This window comes from Nothobranchius furzeri, chromosome 14 (genome assembly GCF_043380555.1).
Source record: "Nothobranchius furzeri strain GRZ-AD chromosome 14, NfurGRZ-RIMD1, whole genome shotgun sequence".
In the NCBI taxonomy this organism is placed as follows: domain Eukaryota; kingdom Metazoa; phylum Chordata; class Actinopteri; order Cyprinodontiformes; family Nothobranchiidae; genus Nothobranchius; species Nothobranchius furzeri.
In genome coordinates this window covers 47,382,176-47,394,743 of record NC_091754.1, presented here as the reverse complement: position 1 = coordinate 47,394,743, position 12,568 = coordinate 47,382,176, and the positions used below count along the sequence as shown (strand labels likewise).

General features: G+C 41.2%; 1 protein-coding gene across 5 annotated transcripts; it reads right to left on the bottom strand.

The window, feature by feature from the left end:
- Positions 1–84: 84 nt before the first annotated feature.
- Positions 85–9,657, bottom strand: LOC107380910 (zinc finger protein 502). Of its 5 annotated transcripts, none has more exons than XM_054743006.2 (3): positions 9,462–9,657; positions 6,937–7,049; positions 85–3,125 (listed from the first exon to the last, which is right to left on the bottom strand). In XM_054743006.2, the coding sequence occupies exons 2-3, from the start codon at positions 6,944–6,946 to the stop codon at positions 1,279–1,281; spliced, it is 1,857 nt and encodes a 618-aa protein (XP_054598981.1). In that variant the 5' UTR covers positions 6,947–7,049; positions 9,462–9,657; the 3' UTR covers positions 85–1,278. The 5 variants fall into 5 exon arrangements, with proteins under 5 accessions (XP_054598981.1, XP_070400258.1, XP_054598978.1 ...); XM_070544157.1 differs by lacking the exon at positions 9,462–9,657 and adding an exon at positions 3,461–3,546 and having other exon boundaries at positions 6,937–7,871; XM_054743003.2 differs by lacking the exon at positions 9,462–9,657 and adding an exon at positions 7,199–7,870.
- Positions 9,658–12,568: the final 2,911 nt, after the last annotated feature.

Genomic DNA, 12,568 nt, shown 5'->3' with positions numbered 1-12,568 from the left:
AGTAGGTGAGTGTGCAGTGGGAGACAGCAGGTGTAGTGTTGTGGGATTTTATTAGAGACTTATCACACAATGAGAAAACAGTCCTGGATTCAAGCTTTTAATTCTAATAAGAAGAAACAAAGCAGGAAGCATAAAGATCGTTGCTAAGATCTAGAACCAACACTTAGAAGCAAAGTCAACGTTAATCTGGTTGAAACGTCTCATGAAACTAAAGAATAACAGAAAAGCCAAATAAAAAGAAGTAAAACAAACATTATCAGATATCTCCAACAAGCTGTAACAGCTGCTTTACCTGTAAGGACAGCAGAACCCACTCAGAACACCTGAATGATGGATTACACTCCAACAGTTCAGAACGTTCCACTGCAAAGAACCTTTAATGCTCCAACATTTCCTAAATCAGATCCTCCTAAAAACCTTAGACAGAAGAAGAAATGAGAGCTTCTTAATAAAAACACCATCATGGACCCTGTCAAGTGTTAATGATCCAAAAGCTGACTGAAGCAGAACCACTCTGAACTCTGAGTTACAATCTAAACACACACTTGCGTCTCTTCCACGATCCCAGCTACGGTACAGATTCTTTCTTAGTTTAGGTGAATCTAAACAGACTTCAGTCAGTATATGAGCCTGAACCTCCATCACACATTTAAAGCTAAACAGCTAGAAAAACAGTCTCCACACTTCTTCAGGAGTAGAAAAAAGAAAAATGTCATAAAACATAAATAGAAGCTAAAACTCTAAACCTTCAACAGGAAATCAAAGAAAAGGTTTAGTGAGAAAATGAAAATCTGTGGAAAACAAAAACTAGATGATTTAACACAGAGTTATTTTCCATCGGCTAAACTACAACAGAAATCTCAATGATGTGAAACCAGAAATGAGGCTAAAACAACTGAAAACATCTGCAGCTATACAACTCAAAGTATAAACCACTGGTAAAAGACAAATATTTCTACAATACACAAACTATTTAACAGCAGGGTACAGGTGCCATGCTAGAAACTCTGACTTGTATCTCGACAAACTACCAGCGATACATTAACAATATGGTGATTCCGCTAAAAGAGACTGCATTCAATGAGCCACAAAAAACAAAGACATAGCAGGTAAACTATGAAGTAATCAATATACCCCATGGATTTTACCAGCAAGAGACATGCATGGGAACATATGCTGCGATAGAGCTGTCAGTTGTATCCAATGCAACCTGAAGCTACCGTTGCAGATGCATCGCTAACGTTGTGATCGAACCACCGGTTCAGATCTGTGAGTCTCTCAATCCTTAGTGTGGACTCTCATGTGATCTTTTAAAAATTTCTTATACCTAAATCTTTGTTCACATAGTTCACAGGCAAAAGATTTCTGTCTTGTGTGGATTCTAATGTGCTTTTTTAAATTTGTTTTTTCACTAAATTTTTGTTCACAGAGTTCACAGGCAAAAGGTTTCTGTCCAGTGTGTGCTCTCAGGTGACGGTTTAAACTGGTCTTATGACTAAATCTTTGTCCACAGAGTTCACAAGCAAAAGGTTTTTGTCCTGTGTGGACTCTCATGTGACAGTTTAAACTTGACTTATGACTAAATTTTTGTCCACAGAGTTCACAAGCAAAAGGTTTCTCTCCAGTATGGACTCTCATGTGGGTGTTTAAACATTTCTTATGACTAAATCTTTGTCCACAGAGTTCACAAGCAAAAGGTTTCTGTCCAGTGTGGCCTCTCATGTGACTGCTTAAATTTGTCCTTTGACTAAAGCTTTGTCCACAGAGCTTGCACACAAAAGGTTTGTGTCCTGTGTGAACTCTCATATGACTATTTAAACTTGTCTTTTGACTAAATTTTTGTCCACAGAGTTCACAAGTAAAAGGTTTCTGTCCTGTGTGTACTCTCATGTGTTTTTGTAAATTTGCCTTTTGACTAAATCTTTGTTCACAGACTTCACAAGCAAAAGGTTTCTGTCCTGTGTGGACTCTCATGTGACTGTTTAAAGTTGTCTTATGACTAAATCTTTGTTCACAGACTTCACAAGCAAAAGGTTTCTGTCCTGTGTGGACTCTCATGTGACTGTTAAAATTTGCCTTATGACTAAATCTTTGTCCACAGACCATACACACAAAAGGTTTCTGTCCTGTGTGGACCCTCATGTGACCCTTTAAAGTTATCTTTTGGCTAAAGCTCTTCCCACAGAGCTCACAAGTGTAAGGTTTCTGTCCTGTGTGGACTCTCCTGTGATTGTCTAAAACTGCCCTTTGACTAAAGCTTTTTCTACAGAGCTCACACACAAAAGGTTTCTGTCCTGTGTGGACTCGCATGTGACTGCTTAAATTTGTCCTGTGACCGAAGCTTTTTCCACATACCTCACACACAAAGGGTTTCTGTCCTGTGTGGACTCGCATGTGACGGTTTAAACTTTTCTCATTACTAAAATCTTTTCCACAGTCATCACAACTAAATGAGTTGGGTTCTTTCTGGACTTTCCTACATGAGTCCACAAGTTGCTTTAGTCCAACACATTTCTTTTCAACCAAATAGCCTGAAGACTCTATTGTTGAACTCGTCACTCTCACATGTTTCTGGAGAGACCACTTGTGGAGAAATTCTTTACTACTCTCAGGGCAGCTAAAGGATTTGTTGACAGCCTTAACATCTGAATTAGAAGACCTATCATTCGAGTTATCGTCTTCATCTCCAGTTTCAGGCCCAGAGTCTGATAGCTCAGAGTCTAGATTCATATCATCATCCTCTTCTTCATCATCTTCACTAACTTCAGTCTCTGAAGAACTTAATGTATGTTCATGATGTTTCAGATCTGGCTTTTTTCTATTTTCAGCTCCTCTACCAGTTTCTGCTGTTATCTGATCAGCTAAGCTGCAGGTTGAAACATCTATGACTTCCATTCGCTGATGATGAAGCTGTGAGAAAAGAGGCTTCTCTTCATCATCCTCATTCTTTACAGAAACAGCTGGAAGTAGAAATGTGGCAGGATCCGTCTCCTCTTTCAAATGCAAATGTTCTCCCTCCAGACTGGTCCAGAGTTCCTCCTTTTCCTCCTTTATGTGCAGGTGTTCTAGGTCCTGCTGGTCCACACCAGGAACTTCTTCTTTAACCAGCACCATCTGTTGAAGATCTATGAGGAACAGAAAGACATGATGTGATCGATCTCTCTCTCTCTCTCTCTCTCTCTCTCTCTCTCTCTCTCTCTCTCTCTCTCTCTCTCTCTCTCTCTCTCTCTCTCTCTCTCTCTCTCTCTCTCTCTCTCTCTCTCTCTCTCTCTCTCTCTCTCTCTCTCTCTCTCTCTCTCTCTCTCTCTCTCTCTCTCTCTCTCTCTCTCTCTCTCTCTCTCTCTCTCTCTCTCTCTCTCTCTCTCTCTCTCTCTCTCTCTCTCTCTCTCTCTCTCTCTCTCTCTCTCTCTCTCTCTCTCTCTCTCTATATATATATATATATATATATAATAAAAAGAACCTTGTGGTGGGTTGGGGGAATCTCATCCTGGATGTAGCTGATGATGTCACAACAGTGTGGACCAGAACCTGAGGAAGGTTTTCTGACTGAGCAATCAAGAAACTAACATTGATTAAAGCGTAATTTTTTTTTGATATAACAGAATGATTTATTTGGTAAACAAACAAACTTTTATATATTTTATCTTTAAGGTAAAGCAGACACTCAGAGCTGCTGATGGTCCCCTGACCCTGACGTGTGGACCAGCCGTGTTACAGGGGCGTTCCTCGGTGTAGCCTGCTATTTCCTGAGTGAAGATTGGAAGATGGCGAGTGAAGATGGGGGAGTGAAAATGAGGGCTAAATTTCCTGACTGAACAAGAGCATTGTGTAGGATAAGACTATTTTAGCTGGATACATTATTTTGTGTACAACTTATATTTTTGATTTTAGGTGCCTACCGCCATCTGACTGCAGCATTTGTATTAATAGGTTACAAAGTTATTAAAACTGTTTGATAAGCAATCATCTTGTCTTTATTAAGATGGCACATAGCTGATCACAGCTAATGATGGTATCTTAGAGCATCCTGGTGCAGTGAGCTAAACTTTTATGAATGACATGATTAGTCAACTCCTAAAATAGTCATCAGTGGCAGCTCTAATCGGTTCCAAATTTTCCGAGTACTGACCTTAAACAATGTGTCACTGGGCCTGGGGTGAAATTAGACGCAGGATTTTCAATAGTCCCTCAGATTAATGCGGTTGTTAAATTGTGCTTTTCTCCTCTACGTCACTAGACACGCCTGAAACCAGTTCTGAAACGTTCACATCTGGAGTCTGTGATACATTTTATTTAATTACCTCTTGTTTGGACTATGCAAATTCATTGTGCACTGGCTCTCCTGCTTCAGCTTTGAACAGGCTGCAGATAGTGCTTTTGACAAACACGAACAGATGTGGTCATATCACCCTGGTTTGGGCATGCTTGCACTGGCCACCTATGACCTTTAAGGTGCGATTCAAAATGCGGCTCTTTGTCTACAAGACACTGAATGGCTTCGGGCCTTCCTACATGTCAGATCTGCTCACGCTCTATGTCCCAGTGCACTCTGAGATCAGCTGACCACTTGCTGTTATGAACCCCCACTGAACTATAAAGCGAGGGGGAAGCAGGCTTTTGTGTATGTTGCACCTGTCTTTTGGAATGCTCTTCCCATCACCATACAGCAGTCTTTACCTGTCTCAGTCTTCAAGTCGAGACTGAAGACTCATTTCTATCATTTGTCTTTTGGTTTATGACCCTTTGGTGTTGTCGCTTTTACTGTCTTGAGTTGTTTAATTGGTTGTTTGACTTGTTTTTTATTATGACCTTCTCTAAGGCGCTCTGGTCAGCTTTCATGTGTTGAAATGCGCTGTTACAAATAAATTGGTCTGATATGAGTGGTTCATCAGTGTGCCTGTCGTGCTGATAGAAGCAGACCAGAAAACGATGCGACTCGGCTAAAAGAAGAAAAATAAACATATGTGTGCCAGAACATGTGCCAGAAATAATGGCACAGACGGGTGATGAAATGCAAAGAGATGGTGCTCTGAGTTTGGTAGATCGTCATTACATCATAATCCTTAACGAGCTTACATCGCACGGCCCTACCCAGTAAGCAGTTATCGTTCTGGGCTTTGTTGTGCCGTGGGGCTGTGGTCTGTTTACTGGAGCCATCAGGCTAAATAAATACCTGTGGAATTACCTGCACTTTCTGGGTCACGTGACTCCAAAGTGCATCATCGAGTCATTCATCCATTCACACACCAATGTTGATGAGCTGTATTGCAGCCACAGCTGCCCTGGGGCACACTGGCGCCACTGGTCCTGGTGACCAGTGCTTGTTTAAAATAACTGAAGTCCATCTCCACTGAATTTGCTACAACAGTGATTATAAATGATTAAAAAGTTCAGTAATGTCTGAAGGAAGGTGTTCACTGGTTGAATTGGGACAGAAAGAGTTTCCACAGAGTGTCTGTTTCAACGGGCCTTCACTGATGGTAGCACACACTGATTGCATCTACAAACACCAATGCTCCCTTTTTATTGGTGCATTCTATGAGGTCAAAGTTCAACTTCCTCTACTGTACTCTTCACAATAAAAGCATATACATATACACATTCTTATTTACACATATTTACATAGATGCAATATAGAACAGAGCATATTATTCAGATGCTTAACAGTTTATTTCATGAATAATTTCCAATTCATGTTCCCTACTTTGTCTACTGAAATGTTTACTGGTTTTATTAGAGTTTTGGTGCATTTTAAATTTTAAAAATCCTGTTTTATAAGAAGGGTTTGGTTCTTTGCAAATATCTTGTATTAGAATTGTAATTTGACTGCAGAATGATTCTTGGGTTAGATTTAGAGGTTAGAGTTGAACTTCCAGTAGCTCATGTTGCTGAAGCCCTTAACAGCAGGACTTTAAGAGAGTTCAACAGCATCTGGCAGTGATCTGTCAAATGAGCAGCAGATACATTAAGGCTTCGAGATAAGTTGATGCCTGATATCTGAGATCAGATTTAAACCAAGTGAAACTGGTAGTATCAGGATTTCTGAGCCCCAAATATCTTTTAATTTAAATGGATTACAGAAATCCAGCACTCGTTGGTTAAAATGATGGGTTTGGACTTTAGAAGGCAATCTGTCCAGCCATTCATCCATAATCATTTTAAAATCACCTCCAGTAAGTTCAGATATCATAATTTTATTCTGACTAGGATTATTATAACCTGAAATATTTCCACGGATCAGAAATTAATCTTCAATCTCAAAAACACAAATTTTTCCAAGCATCCTTGGAAGGTCCTAGGATCTTTCCAGGTGGATTATTCAGGAGTATAGCGACCCCTGCTGACCTATTTGTGCAGTTGCAGTAGATTATTCTATCCGCATGAGCTGACCAGAATCTTTCCTCTTCGTGGTCTAGAAAACAGAACGAGCTTTTCCTTTTTGGAAATGATAAAAATGGATTTTTTTTTAATTGAATCTCTCAGACCCCAGCACTGAGGGTCAAAGAAGGGGAAAGAAACAAAGGAGAACATGAAGTAAAACAAACAATATTATCAAAGTTTACCTTTTGTAATTTATGTAAATACCAGTACCATGGACTGAAGTGAGAACTCTAGGTGTTTTAACCCAGAAACAAAAGTTATGAAAGTGTTTTGGAGAAAAGTGGATTTAGATAATAAATGTGTCTACCTCAGAAGGCTCAGTGTGATCTGCTGTCATCACTGATCTAAACACTGATAAACATGTCTAATTGTGTTAAAGCTTTACACACACACACACACACACACACACACACACACACACACACACACACACACACACACACACACACACACACACACACACACACACACACACACACACACACACACACACACACACACACACACACACACACACACACACACACACACACACACACACACACACACACACACCTGTATCCATGCTGTCCAGATCCAGATGGTGAAGTAAACAAGATGAAGCAGTCCCAGCTGATGGATGATCCTGAAGTGGTAGCAGGTTTTCTTTAGCCGTGTTTAGCTAACAGCTGCAATAGAAACAAAGCAGGAGAGCCGAGTAAGATGCTGCTTCAGAACAACGCAGAAAGATCCAACGCTTTGGTTCTGATCAGCTGAGGACAGATCCGGTCTGGAAAAGAGGACCTTTGGTCACAAGAGTTCACGGAGTAGAGCTAACCGCTTTTTCTTCCAGAGTCACATTCAGATTCGGGGCTTTTCCGTCGGAGAGTGTGAGCAGGATGGATCAGAGAGCGAGCAGCGATCCTGCATCATGGCCAACTCAGAGGGAACCTCTTCAATCTGATGAAAGCAGCAAAACGAGCGCGTTTCTCAGAGAGGCCAAAGGAACAGCAGCAGATCCAGAGGGCAGGAAGTCTAGAGAAAAGCTTTTCTGACCCATCACCTGCTTTTGGAGCTCCGATTGTCACGAAGACCGCAGAATATCTTCTCTGGTTTTGGAAAGAACTCCACCAAGTTGTTGAGAAGAATGTTTCCACAGTCTGGTGAGAAGATTTCTGCAGCAGCAGTTAGTCGCTTTATGTGATCAACTCTCCCAGAGACTGAAGTGAAGACATTTTTACTGTAGCGCCTCAAATATTCTCCTCATACACGAGAACAACAAGCTAACTCTGCTAGCAGCTTCCGGATTTCTTCTTCTGCTGTTTTTAAATGGTTGGTAACAACCGTATGTACAGTCTATGGTAACGTAAGGTGCATTACCGCCACCTACCGGGGTGAAGTCGAACAGCTCTCCTCTAAACCAGGTTAGGCTGTGAGCTGAGGAAGGTGTTCATCAGTGAGATTCCTGTGTTGTTTAGTTCATCTTCATCAAAGTGAACTGTTGCTCACGTGGTTCTGTGCTGCTGAACATGGAGAGCATTTGAGCAGCTTGGGTACAGAGTTGGGTCAGAAATAGAAACTGCAGCTTTTGCCCCAAGTACAGCCTGCAAGGCATTAATTCCTACCAAAGAGCACTGAAAATGTTTTGATTAAACAAGTGAATCACTCATTTATATTTTGATGAAATAAATGCCAAAATAGTTACCTAATTTATATGTTTATTATGTGAAGTGCCTTGAGACGACTCTTGTCGTGATTTGGCGCTATATAAATAAACTTGAATTGAATTGAATATGGAAAAGGTTTCTTTGGGGTTGACGGTGGCAGACCATTTAAGTGCTCGTCTCATAACCGAAGGGTTGAAATCCCGCTCAGTCTCAGTCTGTCCTGTGTGGACTCTCATGTGTCTGTTTAAATTAGTCTTTTTGCTATATTTTTGGCCACAGTGTTCACAGGCAAAAGGTTTCTGTCCTGTGTGCTCTCATGTGATCTTTTAAACTTATTTTACGAGTAAACATTTTCCACAGTCCTCACAACTAAACGATTTTGGTTCTTTCTGGACTTTCCTGTGTGAATCTACAAGTTGCTTGACTCGAACACATTTCTTTTTAACCAAACAGCCAGAAGATTTTTTTGTTGAACGATTCATCACTCTCCCATGCTTCTGGAGAGACCCCTTGTTGAGAAGCCCTTTACCACACTCAGGGCAGCTACAGGATTTGTTGACTGTCTTAACATCCAACTCAGAAGATCTGCTACCACTACAGTCACTGTCTCCGTAAAAAATAGAAACAATGGTACAAAAATAACACACATCTGAACCACATGATGGCCATCAGTCAAAAGGGCCCTGAATCTCCTCACACATTTTAATACCCTATGTTAAGTCCCACCCACTTGGCGAGCTGGCCTCCTCAGCGTTTTATGTGTCAGGCCGGCTTTAGCCAATCCCATTCTATGGGGAAGATGTGAAACCCATTGGTTGTTTGTGTCTAATCTGATGTGAGTAAATAAATAATTCTGAGCTCTTTAAAAAGTGGACGGTTTGTCCCCGTGGTCTGATAAACTTCTTTTCCACCAGAACTACTCTGCGTGATTCGGATGGATGTGGTTGAGTTTGACAGCCTTTTCCACCAACAAGGTTCTGTATTTTCTCCCAACTTTCCCTGAACTTTTCAGTATCTCTGCTTCATTTTAAGGTTCCTAGTCTGCTAACCCAGTCCAGAAACGCAACGTCAACAACTGTTGGTCACTGATTGGCTAGGGGGTGGAGTTGCTGATTGTTCCAGAGCTTACACCCTGCTGCCATTTCCTGGTTGAGAGTCTGACAAAAAGTCCAGAGACTGAGCAGAATGGTCAGGATCACTTGTGCTGTTTACTGATCAACTCGCTATTATCAACTTAAGATCACACGTACCGTGCACTCACTTTTTGTCACAGAGTTGGTGGCGGGCATCTTAGTTTTAGTCTTTATGACGAAAATGCATTTTAGTCTGTTTTAGTCAACAAAGACTTTTATTAGTTTAACAAAAAATTTAACTGATGAATCTTCTTTAACAAATGAATCAAGATCCGGTCTGGAAAAGAGGACCTTTGGTCACCAGAGTTCACGGAGTAGAGCTAACCGCTTTTTCCTCCAGTCACATTCAGATTCGGGGCTTTTCCGTTGGAGTGTGTGAGCAGGATGGATCAGAGAGCGAGCAGCCATCCTGCATCATGACCAACTCAGATGAGCGAGTCTGATAGAGGGAATCTCTTCAATCTGATGAAAGCAGCAAAACGAGCACGTTTCTCAGACAGGCCAAAGGAACAGCAGCAGATCCAGAGGGCAGGAAGTCTACAGAAAAGCTTTTCTGACCCATCACCTGATTTTGGAGCTTTAGAGTTGGTAACAACGTGAGGTGTATTACCGCCACCTACCGGCAGGAGTGTGCACAGCTCTCCCTCTAAACCAGGCCCAGAATGAAAAACTGAGGTGAAGTCGTGTATACAGGTGCTGGCCAGTAAATTAGAATATCATCAAAAGGTTGAAAATATTTCAGTAATTCCATTCAAAACGTGAAACTTGTACATTATATTCATGCAATGCACACAGACCAATGTATTTCCAATGTTCATTACATTTAAATTTGATATTCATAAGTGACAACTAATGAAAACTCCAAATTTGGTATCTCAAAAAATTAGAATATTCTGAAAAGGCTGAATATAGAAGACACCTGCTGCCACTCTAATCAGCTGATTTACTCAAAACACCTGCAAAGGCCTTTAAAAGGTCCCTCAGTCTTGTTTTGAAGGCACCACAATCATGGGGAAGACTTCTGACTTAACAGCTGTCCAAAAGACAATCATTGACACCTTGCACAAGGAGGGCAAGACACAAAAGGTGATTGCTAAAGAAGCTGGCTGTTCGCAGAGCTCTGTGTCCAAGCACATTAACAGACAGGCGAAGGGACGGAAAAAATGTGGTAGAAAAAAGTGTACAAGCTCTAGGGATAACCGCACCCTGCAGAGAATTGTGACGACAAACCCATTCAAAAATGTGGGGGAGATCCACAAAGAGTGGACTGCAGCTGGAGTCAGCGCTTCAAGAACCACCACGAGGAGACTCATGAAAGACATGGGATTCAGGTGTCGCATTCCGTGTGTCAAGCCACTCTTGAACATGAAACAGCGCAAGAAGCGTCTCGCCTGGGCCAAGGACAAAAAGGACTGGACTGATGCTGAGTGGTCCAAAGTTATGTTTTCTGATGAAAGCAAGTTCTGCATTTCCTTTGGAAATCAAGGACCCAGAGTCTGGAGGAAGAGCGGAGAAGCACAGAATCCACGTTGCATGAGGTCCAGTGTAAAGTTTCCACCGTCAGTGATGGTGTGGGGTGCCATGTCATCTGCCGGTGTTGGCCCACTCTGTTTCCTGAGGTCCAGGGTCAATGCAGCCGTCTACCAGGAAGTTTTAGAGCACTTCATGCTTCCTGCTGCTGACCAACTTTATGGGGATGCAGACTTCACCTTTCAACAGGACTTGGCACCTGCACACAGTGCCAAAACCACCAGCACCTGGTTCAAGGACCATGGTATCCCTGTCCTTGATTGACCAGCAAACTCGCCTGACCTTAACCCCATAGAAAATCTATGGGGTATTGTGAAGCGGAGGATGCAATACGCTAGACCCAACAATGCAGAGGAGCTGAAGACGACTATCAGAGCAACCTGGGCTCTCATAACACCTGAGCAGTGCCACAGACTGATCGAGTCCATGCCACGCCGCATTACTGCAGTTATTGAGGCAAAAGGAGCCCCGACTAAGTATTGAGTGCTATACATGCACATTCTTTTCATGTTCATTCTTTTCAGTTGGCCAACATTAGAGAAACAAACATTTTTTCATTGGCCTTTAGAATATTCTAATTTTCTGAGATACCAGATTTGATGTTTTCATTGGTTGTCACCTATAAATATCAAAATTAAACGTAATAAACATCGGAAATACATTGGTCTGTGTGCATTGCATGAATATAATGTACAAGTTTCACGTTTTGAATGGAATTACTGAAATATTTTCAACCTTTTGATGATATTCTAATTTACTGGCCAGCACCTGTAAAACCCAATATTTATGAGAAATTGACTACATCTGTTTTCCTTTATTGTTTAACCATTTCATATGGAAACAAACTTTAGTTTTACATAAACAGTGAATCTGAAATAACCAAGTTAATAGACCCATTAAACAATAAGACATTAAGCGTCTTAATGGTCTTTTCTCTCAGAACTGCTTTTTACCATATGAACCCTCACGGCCTCTGCGCTCCTCTGGCAGGCGTCTCCTGGTCATCCCTAAAGTCAGGACACACACTCACGGTGAGGCGTCCTTTCAATATTATGGCCCTCGCCTTTGGAACGATCTGCCGGAGAACCTCAGGGCCGTGGAGAACGTTTGTTTTTAAGTCCAGGCTCATGACCCACCTATTTAGGTTAGCTTTTATCTAATTATTTACTACTGTTTTATTTCTTGTTTTACGATTATATTTTATTACTGGCTTTGCATGTTTTATGACTATTTTAGCACATTTTCATTATTTAATATTATTTTACTGTATATATGATTTTACTTATTTATTTTCTTACTTTTGTCATTTATATTAGCTCTTTAATTTTCATATTTTTACTCATTTAAATCCAGTGTTTTCTCTGTAGGGGCCCTCTGCCCCAGGGTCGGTGGTCGACTGTTGCTTCCTGGGCGCTCTACAGGTAGTGTTTGAGTGGAGGTGGGGGTTTATGCCCTGCCGCCGCTGAGCGTCCTGACTTAGTGTGGAAGGCCTGATGCTGCCAGGGCAGACGGCTCCTCTGATGGCGTTTCCTTTACTTGGCTCATCTTGACTCAGCCGAATATACATTTTTACTGGTGTGTGTGTCTGTTAATGTTTTCAAACTGTTATGGGAATTTGGGGTCATTTTAATTCTGTAAAGCACTTTTGAGTCACACTTTGCTAGAAAAGTGCTTAATAAATAAAGTCTGATTGATTGAAACAGGAAATATCTTTGAAATAAAACTCACAGCAGTGGTGTTTGTTTCTTGTTGTGCCTCTGTAGCCTTTCAAGTTCTTATTGAATATAAATGCTTTTTCCACAGGCCAACAACAAAAATAACAATTTATTTAAAATAAAATACAATCTTTCAACTAATGACAGTCAATATACTGGATTA